This window comes from Anneissia japonica, unplaced genomic scaffold (assembly GCF_011630105.1).
Source record: "Anneissia japonica isolate Jap-2015-1 unplaced genomic scaffold, ASM1163010v1 scaffold6792_len961167_cov158, whole genome shotgun sequence".
Taxonomy (NCBI): Eukaryota; Metazoa; Echinodermata; class Crinoidea; order Comatulida; family Comatulidae; genus Anneissia; species Anneissia japonica.
Window position 1 is genome coordinate 114229 of NW_022701523.1, and position 21083 is coordinate 135311.

The window sequence follows — 21083 nt, forward strand, 5'->3', positions numbered from 1 at the left end:
GTTTTGTTTGCTTTAATAGGCGCTTTAAAAATGTGTATTATTATTATTATTATTATTATTATTATTATTATTATTATTATTATTATTATTATTAACTAAAGAACATAGGCTATTGACTTTTTTTTTTTCTGTGTATATCATTTGAATTTCTTCAATTTCAAACGAATGACCGCTTATTTTCGTATAATTTTTGTAGTATTTCAAATGAATGTACCCACTTTTGTCTTCTACGATGGTTTTATCTCGATCGGACCCACTTTCGCCCTCCCTCCTCCCCTTTTTTCGGCCCCGGCCCTCCCCCTTTCGGACATCTCTGGATTTGCCCCTAAATTGGCCTGCATGCCAGCAACTAAAGAACATAGGCTATTTATTTTAAACATTGTTCTGTGTATATCATTTGCATTTCTTCAATTTCAAACGAATGACCGCTGATTTTCGTATAATTTTTGTAGTATTTCAAATGAACGTACTCACTGTTGTCTTCTTATCGGATTTAAATCTGGCCGAATTTTGGTCGATATCGAAAAAAAGTTTGGCCGAATTTGGCCGTGAGATGGCGTGTGTTTGGCCGTGAAGCCAGCGTGAAGCCTGTCGACAATCTGGCAACCCTGGTTGGGCATACGAGCAAAGATACTAGAAATACAAATACAAGATAGAGTTCTCGCATTGTAAAAATGAGGCGGAAGTCGTGCCCAACGTAGGCGGCGCCCTTCTTTTTAACCATGCAAGTTTCCTATACTTCGTGCCCAACGTACAGGGCGCCCTTCTGTTGCTAAGTATATCCAGACGCAAAAGGCGCCCTTCCTTGTCCACTTATGGAGGAAAACTTTTTCACTAAGAGCGCGTCCGGCCATGCGATTCTGCGCTGTATTGTTGTTTTATTCTTTACTGATTCATGATTATGCTTTAATTGTTTTGTGTATTATTTGGATAATAGCAACGATTTCTACCTCCACCAAGGAGGTTATGTATTCACCGATGTCACTGTCTGGGTGTCTATTCCAGTTTGTTTTTTGTCTAGTGTCCTTGTTGAGAATTGATAATAAAATACGCGACGACTTGGTAAAGAAAGTTTGGCACAAGTTTTTTTAGATCCAGCTGTAGGGGGCGTCCCATTTTTCGTATTCCCACCATGCATTTCGGTGGAACACGGTGTGGAACACTTTTTTTGTGTGGAGAACTCTATCTTGTATTTCTAGTATCTTTGATACGAGGTAGCCGACTCCCGTCCGTCAGACCACACTGCATCGTCGTACGTTTGTGAATTGTGGTGTGTGATTGTGGCGTGTGTGTAATAATGAAAGTAAGTAAATATTTTAATGTCACATTACTATGTTACCCGAGTTATATTGTTGTTCTGGATGGTAACTATTGGGTATATAAATTCGTCTCGTTTTATTTTACTAGGAAGGAGTTCCTGACATCACCTTTCAAAATTGGGCCAAGACGTTCTCATGTCAGCCTGAATTGTACTTTCAACCCACATGTATCGATGAAATAAAGCTGGTACGGTACGGCAACTGTCATGGCTAGACTAGCACTCTCACTGTAGGCCTGGTCTAGCCTAGGCTAGGTGCTAATGAATTTTAGTTTTTATAGTCGTACCAAAAGGAAGTAGGCCGGGTCGCCTAGGGCATAAGTGCGCTTGTATTTGCTAATTAAAATAAAATAATGAAAAAAAAGGAAACAAACATTTTGAATAAAGTAAATTTCTACGCTGTAGAGATAGGGCCTATGACGTACCATACCTTCCTACTTCAATTTGCTAAAGGTACAGTACGGTAAATGGCATTACGTCACCATCAAAAAAAGAGGTGGGGTGGGGGGCACAACATATTCAGAATATATATGAGAGAGAGGTTAGCTCTCAGAGAGCAGCTTAGCTCAGTCGGCTAATCTGGTGGTAGCCACTGTGTGTGCGCTGAACCGTGAAGATCTCTAGGTCCCTGGTTCAATTCCCATCGCTGCCTCTCCTTGTGTTTCAGCTGGAGGGCTGAAATACAAGTTACAATAGCGCACCATCTTTCGGTTTAAGCCGTTGGTCCCGTGTGCATTTATGGTCCATGTGCACGTTAAAGAATGCAGTACACTCTTCGGAAAAGAGTAGGAGATTGTCTCCTGGTGTACTGTCCAATCACCACCAGAAGGACCCCACTGGAAATAAGTCGTCTTCTAGACTTTCATGGGCTATCCTTGGTGTCCTAATACATGAAATAAAGGGGTCAGAATTCTTCTAATTGAATGCATGCACTGTACTTCGCCGCAGAGTTAAGCACATCAACCAAAACAAAACAAGGTAAAAAAATAAACTAAAGCGGACCAACACGATTTAAGACCACATCGTTTAACTTCATATTGTACTTTTACACCAAAGGGTTTACTGGGCGCGAAGCTTTACTTAATTTCATCTATAATTTCACATAACGAATGAAAACATATATAATGAGAGATAAGATATTTATCTATAATTTGATTTAAAAAAAAATATGATCAACGTTATAAAAATACAAGTTATAACTACTAATTAGTCCCCGGACTGATTTAGGCTTATGTGGACTACATTTGGCAGGTAATTTTAAAGCCAAAATCGGTCTGCCGGACCGATTTTGGCTTTAAAATTACCTGAACCAAATTTTTCCTGATAGGCCCACCCTCCCTAATTTTTTCAAAATTTAAAAAGTGGAGATAAAAGAAAATTATATTCAAATTTAAATCTGAAAGTGCCATTTCCAGCCAACAGAGGTGCCATAATCATAATTTTTTTTTCCTCTCCCCACAAACGGTGGGGCTGAGGTGGTCTACACGCCATCTGTATAATTCCCTCCTTCGATTTAGAATTCCTAGATCTGCCACTGTATTTCGAGAATGTAGTGTGGAAATACATGTTAATTGCATTCCTTTAAAATCAATCAGGTACGACTTATAAAAGGCTAAAGATGCCAGAGCTCCTGGGCCTTAGCTCCCCCCACCCTGTTGGGGCCCCAGGTGGTCCCCCTGGCCCCCAGCCAAGGCTTCCTTATTTTGCAATTTGTCTTACCCATGGATCAATGCCTTTGCCAAAATGCATAACAGTACAGCGCGACTGAAATGATATGTATTTTATTGCTGTACGTTAATGTCACTAGGCATACTCTTCTCCGATTTTATTGAGATTCTTATCATTATCTATTATCTTCCTTGCACATTAGCAATTAGCTCACCGGGGTAGGGGGCGGCGCCAGGAATTCCTCGACAAGGGGTCCAAGCTCCCCGACTTGGGGTTCACACCTAGGCTTCCCCTACCCCTGTCGGGGAAAATTTTAATTTGTCGGAGAAATTTGTATTAAAAAATAATAAAATTTTGTTTTAATTACAGGGGTTTCTTTATTTAAAAAGGATAATTTGATAGAAAACCATGCATGTTAAGAGTACCCCTTGTCAGGGTACTAACCCCCTGTTGAGGGTACTAACCCCTGTCAGGGGTACCAGCCCCCCTGTTGGGAAAGAGCTAGCGCCGCCACTGCAACTTGCGCTTTGATAGCACTGCTCGCACTAAACAGTTTTTTATCCCTAAAATTTGACAGCTTAGTATTAGTAAGGTATGCTTGAATTGTACTTTCGGCGCTCGAGATTTGATTTTTCGCGGCGACCTTCCTGTAAATTCCCTCAAAGGGGATCCAGAGGTCCCCGATGGGGTCTTTTGCCCTTCCAGACCCCCCGCTAGCACCACCCCTGCACTGGGGTTTTAACTGTCCAGAGCCTGTTGTTTATATTATAATGATTGATTACAGTATGTGTATATCACCACTTTCATCTGAAGACCAGAACACTTAAAAGCTAGTGTAATGTCAAATTAGGAAGCTGTTACATTTTATGTATTTGTTCATAACTGTACCACCAGTAACTTACTTAGGATCACACTGAATCAAACAATTTTCAATATATTTTACATACACTATTGTTTCTTGCTCATCAATACAAAGAAAATAAAATTTAATGTGTACAAAATCACAAAACAATTGTAGGGTTAGGGTAGGCCAAAATCTCTGGTACTAGGACACAGTGAAAGTTAATAGACTGTAATAATAATATTCCTATGCCTAGGCACTGTTTACATACAGCATGGTTTGAAAGTCGGCATTGAATCTTGTCGGTTATTTGAGTAGTAGTAGTGTAAACATATAGAATTACTAACTGCCATACTGTTTCTGAAGGACATAAACATTTAAAAATGCTCAGACACACTATTGAGACAATTCTACAGTATGTATTATTTTAATGTTGATTTTTCACAAACTTTTTCAAAATTTAGTAATAGGCCTAGATTTATATTCAAGCATCTTATAAACATTAATTTTGCCAAAACTGATGATATTCTATACTGTACACTGACTAGGCCTATATGACATACTGTTTATTAAAGGCTGTCTACCCAATAAAAAAATTAAGTAGGTCATTTAAAAGTATCAAAAACAGATGGAAGTTAAAAATAGCGTTCACTGATTTGCAGGCGCTTCTTCAAAAAATCCTTAAATTTTACCAGCCAATGATTCATGCAAGAAAGAATACAGCAAATACGCCCACTGTCTGGCTGAAGTCTTGTAATTTGTCTCCAAGAATTTCTAAACGTTTATCCTTCAAAATCAGTACTTACTATAGGGGGCATACAATTGCTACAACACATGCCAAACTATACTGTACTCAAATAGCCAGATTCACTATTAATGTGTTTTTTTTTAATACTTTCATAGACCATGCTGTACATAAACTGTGTCTAGTCCAGCATTTCGCAAACTTTTTACTTTACAGCCTATTTACGATTCCAGGTACCAAGCCGCGGCCCAGCCGCCCCAGGGACCAACATACCAAATTGTGGCAAGATCTTTTGATCATGAAACCTCCATGTATATACAATATTTTGACATCATTATCTGTTCTTTCAGTGATAAAATTTTTCTTTTTATACAAGTTGAATATTATTTTATTGAATAATACTGTACATTTGTCCCTCCCCCCAACAATTGTTGATTGTTTTTTTTTTCTACCATGATTCAACCAAACACAGTTCAGCCACACATGTCATAGCTTTCTCCCTCTTCCAAATCTTTCATGCACACTCTGTTACTCCGCAACTTTGAAAGACAACCTTACTATAATACAGGTATTATGTATAGTAATAAAGTATCTACATGGTCTTTCGGTTATGAAGAAATGTGTGGTGTTGTTTACTGTAGTGATCTTTCTAGGACAGGTCTTAAATATTTTTTTATCTTTAGCTCATGACTCATCCCATCATTCCTCCATACCGGATTTACTCGATCTTACAAGGTTAACACTAGACGATAACATAGTGTCTAGCTCCCGAGAGGACATAGACACAAAAACCGCTTATAACTCAAATAGCATGCATCATATGGCACTCTAGCAGTGTGTGCAAGCGACGCATTCGCTGTAACAATGAAGCGGCTTTAGTAACTATTTTCTCCATGATGAAATGTCTCTTTGTTATTTTTTTTCAATTCCAGACGGCTTTGCGGCCCAAATTTGTGGAACGTTTGTGTAGTCATAAGGATATTATTACAATTATAATCCATTAATTTTCACACTGTCTTGACTACCAAGGCCTGTTTAAGAGATTTTGGCCTATGCCGTGGCATTCATCTATGTATACGCACTGCAGGTTACTCGATACACCGCTCTCTGTTTTGCGAGGGGGGAGGTCAGGCATGCATATTCATGCCTTCAGTTCACCTAACTCGCCTAAAATAGTGCCCTCTATAATTTCTGCCTTAACTGTATGGAAAAAAAATAATGAATCCCGGTGGTGTTTAATAGGGTCATTTCTTAAATTAAAAAAAATTATGAAAGTGTCCAAGGCAGAGCTAGAAAAAGCGTGGGTCAAACAAATTTTGTTGACAAATTGGCTATGTTTGTCCAGGCTCTTATCCAGACCTTTACATATGGGAACCCAGATATTTTCTCGTGTAATTTGCATAATTAAAGAGCTAATCTAATTTGCCTATGAACAGTATTAAGTGATCTACAGTAGGTCTGATTATAGATTTCCATCTCTTCTATTAATATAATGAGAAGATGCATGTTTTTAAATAATTTGAAATCTAAATCAAATTTTTATGGCCATTAGTTTGGAGAGGTTAGTTGTAAATTGTAGCATTTCTGGCTATTTTGGGGGCAATTACTCCATTAAGAGCAAATAGAAACATGCCTATTTAATTCTGAAATTTTTTTTAAAAAGAGCAACTCTCTGCGACCAGTGGTTGCCAAGATATTAGAACCCTATATTTTCACTTCTAATTTACATATTTTATCTAATTTGCATATGTTCCAGGCATGTGACTTGAGCATGTAATTTGTCCTCATATCATATGTATTTGATTTGTTTGATATTTATTTGAATTCAAGTACTAGATTGCCTAGCCTAAATGGTGATTGCTATTGAATATGATGTATTTTAGAAGACAAATTTTTATTATTATCTTTTATCTTTCACTTGAATCAGATTTTGGAGAAAGCCAAAGAGAATGATAAGAAGATTAGAGTATCAGGAAAAGGTCATTCACCTTCAGACATTGTGTGCACCACTGACTATATATTGAACCTTGACCTCTTTGATAATGTTTTGGAAGTGAGTTTATTGGATTGTCATTTATTATGACCAGCAATGTGTTTTCTAAAGAACACAAGTGAGCATGACCAGATCTTTTCTTTTTTGAAAGTGAAATTCATCTCTATGTCTATTTTATTTGTTTTGTACATTTGAATTTATGCACAATAGGCCTTAATAATGTACAGTATGATGATGATATAATGATTAATTTTCATGCCGCACCTTTAGGCTGCTACAAACAAACTATGAACTAAGAATTGCACATGCGCAGTTACCAAAAAAAAAAATCTCGGATATATCTATGAAAACACAGTGAGCATGCACTTGGAAATGCTGTGCAGAAATCATTGAGCATGACCAAATACCAAATGGCATCTGCGAAAAGGGTGTGAAATAGAAATGAGAAAAATTGAACTTTTTTAAGCAACAATTGAGAATGCGCAACTTAATAGCTAAAGCGATCAAATAATGAGAATTCCGGTCGAAAAGCCACTATTTGGCTATCAACATAAACAAACAAACATACAGCTGTTTAATAAATAACAATATTTGAGAAATCAGCCTTCAAATTATATGATTTCAGGCATTTATCAGGCAGAAAATGGGGAAAATAACAGCATATCATGATAGATATATAAAAGTTACTTTAGTGCAATAAAATAGATTTCAAAAATGTTGACATTATCTGTTAAACACGATTTGCGACAAGTGACTCGTTTGGCTTGTCTTTGCCACATATTAATTTCAATTTGTTATAGGTTGATGAAGAAAACTGTAGAATCAAATTTGAAGCTGGCATGACAGTTAAGAAACTAAATCAAGAGATCTTACCAAAGTATAACATGGCTTTAACAATGTAAGTGAAATTGTTACCATATGCAAGAAATAAATCCTTCCTGTTAGCTGCACTTACTAATCTTACTTTTGGCATAAGTGTCAGCTGTTTCAGTTCTTTTGACACTTATTTAGAATTTGGTATGTGATTTTTATAGTTACCAAAGGTGAGACTTTTTATACCTTGTTTAGCGAACCCAGCAAACGCAAATAATTAAATTTTATTTTTGGCCAATTAGCACACCCGCCGCCATGAAAAAATTGAAGCATTTAACCATTCCTTTTTACATTCACCAATAAAGTTTTATTTTTATTTTCTCCTCCATCTGGATGTTTTTTGCAAAACTATTTGCTAAATAAGAAAACAAAATTTTATTTTTATTTTTATTCCGCCCTCCCGATCTTTAAAATCAGTACGCGAAACAGGGAATAAAAAAAGTCTAGCCTAAAGGGTGAGAATTTCAGTTGTGTGCCATATTGCAGTAGATGGTATTTATTGAATCTACAATGGGTCTAAGGACTAGTTAGGTTTATGTCATCAACATCAACAATAACATCAACATTTACATATGTTATTTGGTTCTATCATAATTGAAACTTTAGGTAAATGTTGATGTTTATTGTTGTTCAATCGTAATAGAAATTTTAACATTACATTATAAAAACCATGTCCATAATATCATCGTCGTCATCATTATTATCATCATTGTCGTCATCTTTTTTTGTTCATTATTTCTCATGATCATATTTGACCACTAGACAAGGTTCCGCATCTGATATAACTGTAGCAGGAAGCATATCAACAGGTACCCACGGAACTGGAAAAAACATCGGTATCATGTCCACATATGTGAGTAAAAATAATCCATCCGCAAACGTTAACACTTTCTAAATCATTAACATTTATTTTTCTAGAATCAAACTGTAAAACCTTTTAATAGGATCCCTGGGCTTCTTTGTTTAGGACCTTGGTAGGGTTCTTTTGAGATGGCCTTCCTTTTTAGATTAATTTTCAAATTAAAGTATTTTAAAAATTTCCACACAAAATTAATTGAACATACAGCAAGTTTTTTTTTCTCATTAAATACAGTTTAGTGTCTATGTGAATTAGATAAATCAATTATGTAACCTTTATAACAAATTTATACAGAGTTAGCTTCCATCTGGGCAACCCTGCTAAAAAGATACACTTTCTCCATTAAACAAGTTCTACAAATATTGACCAAACCCAGTACCTTTTCGATTATAATCATGTGGAAATTTAGTTTTTTGCTACTGTACAATAAAATAATATTGATACTGACTGGCTTTCAGAATCTTCAAAATTAACATCAGCCTGAGTGTAAGAAATATCCCAAAAAAATAACCCATACAATTTTAATTCAAGATTGCTTTTGCAAACTAAAGAAGGGGATTGTTTTTGAGATGGGTTTCTTCTTGAGATTAAGCCCATTTGAGGTTTTTGGTAAAGTATTTCCATAAGAATTCTGTCTTCGATGAAATGAAGTAATAATAATAATTATTATTATTATTGTATACTTATATAGCGCATATCAAACTTCTCTATGCGCTGAACATTATTACCCCGGATCACTGGATCAAGCACATATGGAACACACACTACAGCCCCATAGGGGAATTCCATAATGTTGCAGCTGTATTCAGCGCAGGCTGTGTTTGAACCTACCAGGTACCCACTTTTACTCCTGGGTGGAGAGAGACAACCGTAGATAAAGTGCCTTGCCCAAGGACACAAGCGACTTGCACAGCGAGAGTTTTGATCCCCCGACCTCGAGGTTGGGAGTCCAAACCACAACCGATGCGCCAACCACTTCTACAATATAATAATAATAATAAGTTCTAGGTTAGGTCAGCATTGCAATTTTGGCGTATTTTAGACAGTACCACAGAGTTTTTATGGACAGGAGCAAGGAATATATCTGTGCTCATTATTTGCAGTTTCTGCAGTGGCGTAGAAAAATATTTTTCATTGGGGGGATGATTGGCGTGTTAGCCAGTGTCGCAACAGGCGCGGGGGGTGGGGTTAGGGGGAATACTGCCCCTCCCCTGACGGTTTTTACCAGGCTGACCAAGCCGTCGTACCGGGCTGAGTAATAAGAGAAATGAAAGAGGGGAGAGGGAGGGAAAGAGAAAGAAGAGGAAAAGAAAAGGAAAGAAAAAGAGAAGAGAAAAAAAAGACAAGAATAAAAAGGAAATATCATAATGACCAGACTCACAACAACCTGCAACCCCTTCTCCACTTCAAAAACTGTCAAAACTCCTTTGCTCCATGCTGCCCGACGGCGTAACCACTGGGGGACAAGGGGAAAATATCTATCTTCGAAAAATCTTCCCCACCCCTTTATAAATGCCCTTTTCATCCACTGAAAGTGCCTAAAAACCTCAAATTTCGCGCGCTTCTGGCGCATTTCTTGTTAGCATGGGCCAATTTCCTCTAAGAATTGCACATTTTAGGGAGTTTTGATCAATTCCAACGAAATTAGAATTAAAAACACCACGGGACAAGGGGAAAATATCCCTCTTTGACAAATCTTTCCCCACCCCTTGACAAATGCATCCTCTGAAAGTGCCTAAAGTTCTCAAATTCTTTACGTGCATTTCTTGTTACGGTAGGCCAATTTCCTCTATAAATTGCACATTTTAGGGAGTTTTCATCAATTCCGACGAAATTAGAATTAACAACACAAAAATATTTTGTGCGCCTCGCGCGCATTTTTTAGGGCTTTTTTAGGGTTATCTTTTTAAGTTATTTAAACACATAATAGTCCCAAACTCAAGAAAGACAAATTTAAGATAGATTAACCTAAAAGCCTCAATGTGTATTGATGGTGAAAGAATATGTTTGTAATAAATAAAACCATGATGAAAATGCTTATATTTAGTTTCAAACACACGTGTGTGACCTATATTATAAATCAGATAAGCCCTATGTCGTATTGTTTTCTATATGGGGAGTGGGGTGGGTATGGTAAATTACTAACCGGGAAAATAAATACCAACTCCGACCCAAGACCCCTGTTACGCGCCTGGTGTTAGCGCCAATGTATGCCCGTGTGCAGACAGGGGATATGCCCCCTCTGAAGCTGGAAACTTGTTTTTGCAAGATGCAATCAATAAATTCCTCATCAACCGATATAACCTTAAACATTCTTGGAATTGACATAACATTACTGATGTCGTACACACCTGTCAGTGTGAAATGTGGCTCTCTTTGCAAGCACATCTAACATCTAAGGAAAGAAGAGCTTAGATTGGTACCAGATAAAATAATTTTGTTATCAACATTAATGCATTATGCTAATTTTCATCTTTGTAGCGCATAAGACAGTGCAAATTATTTCTGTGACAGTCTTTTGAAGTGTGTAAAGCCCCATTTTATCCCATACATAGTCAAAATATTGGGAGGGGGATGATACAATGGACCATCCACCCCTTGTCAAATATTGGGGGGATATATTCCCCCATCCCCCGGGATCTACGCCTATGAATTTCTGGTCAAGAAACTGTTATTGTGGTGGTTCAGTTTGAAATCTAGAGTAAATCAGGAAAGGCACCAAATGAATGAATGTGTATGTTGTCTGGATAGGGAAGAGCTAAACATTTTTGGGAAAATTTGTGGGTAGAGCTGCCCTTTAAATATGTATCACAAAAATTTATGTTAATCCTGCGAGTTCATGCATTATTCATTGATTTCAGTACTTACAATATCAGAATTTTTATTGAAGGTAATAAAATACTTGTTTGTTTCAGCATCAGAATTTGTATTCTGCCAGCTGCACGTATAATAGCTTCATAAATTGTGTATTCATAAAATTTAGACTAATTAAATTAAATTAAATGTGTAAGCCTGCTTGCTTGCTTGTTCAAAATATAATGGAATCACTTGGTTCGGCCTTATGGGAATCTCTTCAAAAGAATGAGTACTTAACGTTTCCTCTTCCTTTTTGTATGTTGCTTTTTCTATCTATTAATTATGCTTAAAACATTTGATGCAAGAAATATTTGTACATAAGAATAATAGTAATGGTGATTGAGTGCCATATTGCTGATTTTTTTCTAATGTAAATCGGTGTATTTGCAACACTAATAATAACCTGACTATTCATGATCATTATCATTATTGCTTGCTTTATTCATACAGTAAAACTGTTTTCATTTGTTTATGTGTTGGTAATGTGCTAACAATATTTGATATCTACCCATATTTGAATTGAATTGGCTATAATATGCTGACTATAATTGTTATTGGATTTCTATAATTCTTTGGAAATATATATTTCAGAATTTTTAAAACTTGCATATCAATATGCATCAATATATCAAGCAAACACACCAAAAATTTGAATTGCCAATTCTGTTGTTTAGGAGTTACAGCCATTTGAAATTGCTGGGTCATACATATTTCTGGCCTTGGCAAAGCACACTTTTCCAAAGTTGCATGTTTAAATAGCCATTTCATAAAACAAAATAGAGATATTATTAGCTAAAAATTAGTATCCAGACTAACTTTTGTCTGTAGATCTGAAATATAGCATAACTTTGGTATACCCCATCTTATTAAAGAGATATTGGTTCCTAAACAAATACATATTTTTCACAAATTATTTTAGAAGTACAGTTCCCGGAAAGGAATGAGAATAATCCATAACTTGTAGCGTCATTATGTTGAATTAAGTATGGGCGTAGCTACCAAGCTGCTGTAAAGGGGCGCTTATAGAAGCTTCATGTTCATAACGTTCCACAATGACAGGGGCAGAATGCACCTTAACATCAGGGTGCTGAAAGATTTAATGGGTTCTTAAGTGCACACGAGTCATGTGCTCACTGGACTTCCATTTTAAGTCCTACAGAGAAGACTTGTTTCTACCAACCTAACCCTTGGGTGAGGAATGACTCGAACCAGTGCCGATGTTAAGGCTGTAGTTAGCGACGCCCTTGCCACTCAAGTCACCACAAGTCAAGAGGTCACTCAGTGCTAAAACACGATTTTATGGAATCCATGCTTAATGCAAAACCTTGATTTTTTTTTTATTCAGATAGCAGAGCTAGAATTTTTAACTGCAGATGGTAAAATGATGAAGTGTTCCAGAGAAGAGAATAAAGAGCTTTTTCTAGCAGCCCTGTGTGGTCTAGGCTGTTTAGGAATCATTACATCTATTACACTCCAATGTGAACCACACTTTAAACTTCATCAGAAACAGCTGTCTTGTACTTTAGATGAGGTAATTCTCAGAATGTTTATGTATATAAATATAAGTGCCATCTAAAATAGAAAGTGTGTTGCCTATCAGTGGCTACTCTTCAGTTGCACTGTAACCATGACAGTGCTTGAATAATAGAACAGTGATGTAGAGATATATGAGGCATGCCATCTCAAAACCAGCATACTGTCGCTATCTGTTAAACTGAAGAAAAGAATGTGGCTGTATTGTATACTTTATTAGAATAAGAATCAAAATTGTGTTGTGCATAGCCTATCAACAAAAACGTTCTTCATCAAATATGAAAAATTCATCTGTCAAGAATTGAACCAGCTATCTGTTGCTGTCAAGGCGAGTGCCATACTACTAGAGTACGCTCTACGTTACGTCAGCCCCACTTTGTAAGGATGCGTATCCTTGGCTGATTTGTATATGCGATATATCAACAATAAATTTTAATTTGTTGAATTTTAAATTGTTTTTTTAGACTATAGATTTTTTATTTTGTTTTGTAATAGTTATTTTCCGTTATCTTCTTGTACAGTACTAATCCAGCAAGCAAATGTTCTTGTATTTTTGATGTTTTGTTTTTTTCAGATGTTGGAGAATCTAGATGGCCACATTTGCAAAAGTGAATACTTCCGATTCTGTTACTTCCCCCATACAGATGGCGTGGTCTATTGGGAGGTTGACAAGACGACGTGTCCAATGAAGAGCAGTGCAAACTGGTTTTGGGATTATGCTATTGGTTACCACCTTTTACAATTCCTTTATTGGATCAGGTTGTGGTAGTTCATATTGCACATTTACGTTGTCTTCATCAGTAACAGGGGTCTAAAGCAGGGGTTTAGCCAGAAAAATGAAATAGGCCGTCCAAAAGAGAAGCAAGTGGGCGTGGCCCTAAGCCGATGATCACCACGCCCACTCAGGGCCACGCCCCCTTCCAAACATAAGAAAAAATTAAAAATTATAATCTTTAGAGGGCAAGCATTTAAAGGTGTTTAATTGTTGGAATTTTGTCTTGAAAGAAATAGTGTTGAAGCTATCACAAAGATATTTCAGTTATAGACATAGATTGTGCGCAGCTACAGTAACTTACATAATGTACTGTATTTTGTTGACTAATACATTTTAACTTGTGACGTTAACAACAAATCTTCTTTATGGTAATTCATGAATTATTTATAATCACCAACAATATTATGTCGGGTAACCGAATCTCTAAAGATAAGATAAGATAAGCTTTATTGGTCAATTCACATATAAAAATACATAAACAGAAATGTTCCTTGAATCTGGCATAAATACGTCAACACCAACAAACATCAAATTACAAAAAGCAAAGAAATTGTAATGCAACAACTCATTACATAATTTAAATATTATATATAAAATATTTTAAATATTAATTAAAATTATAGTTATTACGAATAATTTCATTTAAAACAAATTGAATGGAATATTAATTAACAAAGTTGTTTTATCAAACGTAAATATGATTTAGCTTTAGTTTAATGTAACATTCGATAGATTTGAAGAATATGAAGAATTTGCTAAAGGTAGAGCAGGCACAATTAGGCTAGGCCGAGCAGATTAGGCAAATCTGTCCAAGTCGTCACGGTAAAAGTGGCCATCCTAAATAATTGTTGGCCGTCCAAAGTCGGCCAGACGGCTCGCTGGATAAGCACGAGCAAGCAAGAATGGGTGTATCTTGACTTTTTCTAAATATATGTATCTTAATTTTACTCTCTTGCAACTTTATGGTAATCAGTCATATGATCATTCCATCCTGGAATAACTTTGTTTCCCTTTTTCCATAAAACATATATTTGAAGCTTTAGATAAAGCAGTAATAACATACAAAGTGTCTACACATTCTATATGAGAGATCATCACATTAATAGCGGAAGATAATGAATTTGTGTTCTTATTTCTTCACAGTACATTTTTTCCAAGCCTGGTCCCTATCATCAACGTGATCTATTACAGGTTTTTACACTCCAGTTATCGTGAGGATATTGATGATTATTACAAGATATTTGATTTTGAGTGTCTCTTTGTACAATATGTAACTGACTGGGCAATACCAAGGTAAGTGTTAAGCTCCAAATAGGAAAACAAGTGCAACACACATTATCTTTAAATTATAAATGATATTAAAGTTCAACCATGAAAGTGTTTGACAAAACGGTTGTGGCGTGGACTCTCAACCTTGAGGTCGGGGTTCGAAAACCCTTGCTGTGCATGTCACTTGTGGCCTTGGGCAAGACACTTTATCTATGCTTGTCTCTCTCTATCCAGGAGTATAAATTGGTACTGGCATATGCATATGCTGGGAAGTTAAAACAGACTTATTGTGGGAGGAGTGGCAACCCTCACCCCCACAGCCTTGCACAGTCTGGTCGAAATGCCAAGGAAGGAGAGATAGGCACTCCAGACCTCTAACCAACAACTTTATAAACGCTTAATAAAGTTTTATTTTAAACGACTAGAGAGAATGCTGCAAAAGCTTTACGAGATCTAGTTTCATGGTTGGAGGCCAATCCAGACACCCCAGCACATTTTCCAGTCGAGGTTCGATTTACCAAAGCAGATGACATTTTTCTAAGCCCATGTTATGGACGAGATTCTTGTTATATCAACATCCTCAAGTACAGGTCAGAATCAAGTGGTTGTAATGTCAATGTTCTGTTTTGTTAGTTTCCAGCAGTGGAGAAAGGCATATTGCCGATGTTATTGGCTCACTTATTGTCACATTATATTGTGAATTGTATGTGGCAGTAATTAAAAGCAAACTTGTGTGATCAAGCAAAAATTCACTGGAAATTAACACATTACCCGCAAGTCCATAATGTTATCTTGGTTTTATTACTCATGGCTTATATGATTCATGGAGGCCATTTAAATAAGTTTTTTTTTCAATTTTATTGATTGATTGATTGAATTTATTTGGTATAAAACAACATCAAGATTTTAAAAAAATAGGAAAGAAATGAGAAAAAAAAAAATGACAAAGTGAAATTTCTTAATACCAGTGCCTAAATTCATAGAAAGAACAAGACAAAAAAATGAAAAGTTGCAATGTTGCTTACATACAAGGATAGCCCATGAAAACCACATATTTCAAAGGGGGTCCTTACATATAAAAAGTAAGAGTGCAAAGATAAAAATTTAGGACAAAAAACATCAATATTCAAGAAAAGAATAAAACAAATTATATACAATATTTGTACTGTATTTTGTTATTATACAGTGTTCTGATGGCAGTTTAGCCTTCAATTAGATAAACAGCCAAACAGTAAGTCTTGGTAAAAAATAGCACTGCCTAGGCCAGCTTGTATTAATCAAGTAAGGCATCATTAAGTCTAAGTCATTAAACCCCCACCCAAAAAGAAGAATGCCTCATGCTGTGCACTATGCTGTCTTTATATGGACAAATTTACCAGCAAAAAAAATCTTTAATTGGGAGAACACTGTAATAGCAAATATAATTAAAATTTCCATGATTAAACAAGTTTATCAAGAGAAACATAGTGCTTTATTTCACTGAGTTGAAAATATTTATAGTAGTAGTACTAATAAAGTATAAAACTAATAATAGTACATGTACAAGAAAATATTAATTAATAATTATCAAGGGTTCCAGGCACAGGGTACCAACTGCCTGGACAGTGCCCTTCATAGAAACGGGATATGTTTTTTGGTACTGCAGTTCATGGGAACATTTATTGATTATCCAGGGTTGTGCATGTTATAGCTCAGTGGCAGATCCAGTAATTCAAAAGAAAGGGGGTCCCAGGCACCCCTAGATGGCCGGAAAAGGCACTCTCAGACTTAAATTTGAATTTAATTTTCTTTTTTCTCTCCACTCTTTTATATATTTGAAAAATTTAGTTCAAGTGCGGGTGGGGGGGGGGGGCAGGATGCCACTGTAGCTGACTTCCTTTAGCAGTCATGCTTATGTTTGAAACATTGAAGACAACAATTATTTAATGATATCCAAGATTTGTTGGTTTTTGCTCATTTTAGTGTCTTAAAAATGCATACAGTACCTTTCATAATACATATCCCAATATAGAAATTCACAATGTGTGATTCAAGGAAACGGAAAAACATATGTTTACTTTGTAAACAAGCATGCATAAAGCCAATTATCTACGTCAAAAATTGTATCTTATTAGACTATTATTAGATTATTTTTTTGTATTTTAATTCAGACCTTATGGAAAGTATGTTGAAATTGAAAAGTACTGGACAGCATATGAAACAATTATGTTAAAATATGATGGTAGACCACACTGGGCTAAGGTAAGTACAGAGTAAAACTATCAACAGTTTAGTGATGAAATTATGCCTACTGTGTGTTATTTTTCATATCAATGGGAATTGGATATCCATTTCTTGATTAGGTTTTAACTATTATTATTTTTGTTATCATCGTTGGTGGTGTTCTAATAATAATGCATGGATTAAAGTATTGGATATTTTAATAATAATAATAATAATAATAATAATAATAAATTGAAGTATTGCAACATGAAAATTATTCTACTTTTTATCAGGCACACAAATTAACTTATAAAGGACTACAAAACATGTACCCAGAGTTTCAGAGGTTTTGTGAGATTCGTGAGAAGTTGGATCCAGATGGAAGATTTATGAACAACTACATGCAGAGGGTCTTTGTTCCAAAGAGCAAAAGTGATTGATGCCAGACTGAATCGCAGTATGAAGTCAGATATTTTAGCTATGTCTTATATTATCTGACAATGTTGTATGTTAATGAAAATGTCTTCATTTTTTACCATTAAGCTAGGCACTCGCTGCGTCTGATGGCCGTCAGCTGATGCAATTATATGGAGAATATATGCCATGATACACGCAACAGATCGCGACTACCACTGACAATCAGCAGATGACGTCACGTCGTCTAGCGCTTGCAGAAGTGAAGTTGGATCCATCGACCAATAGTTGTACGACGAAAGTGCCCTGCTTTACACATGATTGTTTTGAGTTTGTCACTTTAAGTATCATTTAATTTAATACAAATATCTCTTCAGAGATCTTTCAAATTCTTAAGGTAAAGGTGTATCATGTAGATCTTTGTTATCATAGTGAGAACTATGGCTGTTACACGCATATGAAAGTGCAGGAAAATAATTGCCTTTCATTGGATTTGAATTCTCAGTGGCTGATTTGGTTGTGTATAAAGCAGGAGGCTTAGGGTTTGATAGGACATTATTTTGTTAACTCCAGCAGATCTCTTTCAAGGACAATCTGTATATACAATGATATAGTAATATAAAATTAAACAATAAAAAAAATAAGGATCCTAATTCACCAAGTTCCAATATTTATTTTGTTCACTTACTACTGTATTGTAGCAAAAGTTTGATTTTGTACTTTCTTAAAGGGATTTTAATATTTTATTGGTATCCGCCACAGTTATTCCTTTTATAATTTTTTTTTTGTGGGTAATTTTTTTTTTTTCATGTTTTTTGACCATGTATGCGTAAGCCAAAATATGCTTGAATAACATTAGTAAATAATGAGAGAGCAGCTTAGCTCAGTCGGCTAATCTGGTGGTAGCCACTGTGTGCGCTGAACCGTGGAGATCTCTAGGTCCCCGGTTCAATTCCCATCACTGCCTCTCCTTGTGTTTCAGCTAGAGGGCTGAAATACAAGTTACAATAGTGCACCGTCTTTCGGATGAGACGTTTAAGCTGTTGGTCCCGTGTGCATCTATGGCCCTTGTGAACGATAAAGAACGCAGTACACTCTTCGGAAAAGAGTAGGGGATTGTCTCCTGGTGTACTGTCCAATCACCACCAGAAGGACCCCGCTGGAAATAAGTCTTCTTCTAGACTTTCGTGGGCTATCCTTGGTGTTTACACTGAATAAATCCAATCCAATTCAAACTTAATGACAGTATTTGTTTAAGTAAGATCATAACAATCAAGAGTTTTAATATAAATTGAGATTGGTTATATACATTGGCAATATTATAATTTATATAAAACTTTGTTTTTTAAGTTTTTTTCACCATTTTCTTCTTTAATAATCATAAATATGCCCTATAAGATGACACTTTCAGTTTAATTGTTGATTACTAATAATGCCAATAATGTTTTTTGATTAACTTGTTAAGTTTTATTGATAGCCAGTTTGGTTCCATAATATGGGTTTTTAGAAATATTTTACAAGTATATTTTATTTATTAGTGATGAATGTTATTTTTTTGATAAAGCAGGTGCTTAGATTTTGTAATTCATTATTGATATTATTGCAATCATATTTGTAAGTCATTACTTAGAAAAGAAAACAGTATCATCGTTAAAAGAATATAATTCCTATAATTATAATTATAATTAAGGAATAAGGGGAAGCATGTTGATGTTGGTCCCAAATATTCCCTTGATGAATTCCACATGATAAACCTTGCAATTCAGAAGTATATTCTCAATTACTTTTGTAATATGAGCTTGGTGTATGGTAGTGATTTCTCTCTACATTCCTCAAAATAGTAGTTTGTGTATTTTTATAGCATTCTGTCTTTGAGAAATTTTTTTATCATTTCTTTTTAGCATGCATTTATTATGCTATATGTGAGTCATGGTTAATCTTTTATATTGGATGTTAATTTAACACTCCCACCCCCACTTGAACTAATGCATTCGATACATTAGTTCTTTCTATTCTTATATTTAGCATTTATATTTATTAAATGACCTGGTTGTTTCTTTGGGGGTTTTTCTATTGAGAGATTCTTTTAACAAAGTATGTTTGAGATTGTATCAGTAATTACCTGTTCAATATGAATGTTGTGACATGAAAACTTTTATGTCATTGGTTCTGGTGGAGGTTGATTATGTTTTTCTTTTCATTCTTGTAATTCTTGATCAATGTTCCTCTTTTGTAGGATTTGTCACTAAAGAGGTCAATGGTCCTAGTAGAGGTTGAATGTTTTCCTTTTCATTCTTGGTCGTGTTCCTCTTTTGTTATGTTTCTTTGACTTTGTCTTACAGAATTTTATAGCTTCTTTTTCCTTGGGTTACATTTGCAAGGGTCTGATAAATAATTTTTAGGTGCATTGATAAAGTATGTTTTTTCAGGATTTTTAATCAATTATGTACAATAAGTCTAAAATGGAAAAAGCAATTAAAAAGGGCACAGGAAAATAATAAATTATGTCAATTACTTTCTTTACTGTATTATGATCTACACAAATTGTGTCTCATTACTTTATTCTACCAACTACATCACCATTACAGGCAGCAACCAACAAGTGGCCCTATGGTACTTATCTCTGTATACACAATTTTTGAAAGTTAATTACAAGTATTTTCTCACTTCAAAAATTTTGGCATGGTTTCTTTAACTTATATTGTCAGGCAACATGTCTTAAACATTGGTAGATAGACATGAGAAGTGGTAAAGACAGTATATTCCGTTTACATTCTGTATCTGTTTTCTGTGAGTCTTTTCAATTACACTAGTCTTCGGTCTAAACATGGTCTAACTGACATCTATAACATTCAAATATCTCTGGATTTCCGAAAGAATTTGCGTGAATAGTATTTGGTCTGTGTCAAAGATCTTAAAAACTAAAGATTTCTATTGAAATTTCTGTAAAACGCAGGGCGCTCTATTTTTAGGGCGCCCTCTTACTAAAACAAATAGATAGTAAAGCAGGTATACATTTTTACTGTGGTAAACCATGGGTAAACATTGTAACTGAATTGGTTTATATTTAAAAAAAAAAGTTACTTAATGGATAGTTAATATTTAATTAATGATAATATAGTCCAAGAGCATTAGGTTGTAAATATAACAAGCTAAATTTTTCAGGATAGGTTCATGGGTAGAATGACATACTAAAAGTCCTCAAAAATCCTACTGGAGCTTCCGCAAAATCCAAGATGGCGTCCAAAATGGCCACCATATTTATATTTTATAACTTTGCAGCCAGACAAGTTGGAAGCACAAATGAAGTGTCTAAATATACTGATGTTTTAAGGTACAAGGAGTAGGGTCCAAATCTTATAAGTACCCCAAAATCACTGAAAGATGGCTTCAAAAATGGCCGCCAATTAAAACTGTTATCATATTTTTGCAACCAAATATTGTTGGAAGCACAAATGAAGTGTCTAAATATATGTTTTAAGGTACAAGGAATGCAATAAGACTATTATCTGGAGAGTCCTAATCTTATAAGTACCCTAAAACCAAGATGGCGTCCAAAATGGCCACCATTCTGAAATTTTATACCTTTGCAACCAGACAGCATCTCTCAAATTGTACGTATTTTTATTTAAAATATTTTTGCTTAGTATGTACCTGTATTGTCAACAAACACTCCCTGAAATAATTCTAAAAGAGCTTAAAATGCAGAGCCGTAGATAGAGAGAGTTTGGCCAACT

General features: G+C 35.3%; 1 protein-coding gene across 2 annotated transcripts; it reads left to right on the forward strand.

Annotated features, from left to right (window-relative positions):
* The first annotated feature begins 1182 nt into the window (after positions 1-1182).
* Positions 1183-19874, forward strand: LOC117103571 (L-gulonolactone oxidase-like). 2 transcript variants are annotated; one of them, XM_033244150.1, is made up of 11 exons: positions 1183-1303; positions 1408-1506; positions 6500-6625; positions 7366-7463; positions 8201-8291; positions 12499-12684; positions 13261-13445; positions 14605-14754; positions 15156-15320; positions 16881-16971; positions 17226-19848. In XM_033244150.1, exons 1-11 carry the CDS (start codon positions 1298-1300, stop codon positions 17370-17372), a joined length of 1344 nt encoding a protein of 447 aa, XP_033100041.1. In that variant the 5' UTR covers positions 1183-1297; the 3' UTR covers positions 17373-19848. The 2 variants fall into 2 exon arrangements, with proteins under 2 accessions (XP_033100041.1, XP_033100042.1); XM_033244151.1 differs by lacking the exon at positions 1408-1506 and having other exon boundaries at positions 17226-19874.
* Positions 19875-21083: the final 1209 nt, after the last annotated feature.

Coding starts and splice junctions, on each gene's coding strand:
- LOC117103571 (XM_033244150.1), top strand. Junction 1,507..6,499: donor GTATCGATGAAATAAAGCTG/GTACGGTACGGC, acceptor CACTTGAATCAG/ATTTTGGAGAAAGCCAAAGA. Junction 8,292..12,498: donor TCGGTATCATGTCCACATAT/GTGAGTAAAAAT, acceptor TTTTTTATTCAG/ATAGCAGAGCTAGAATTTTT.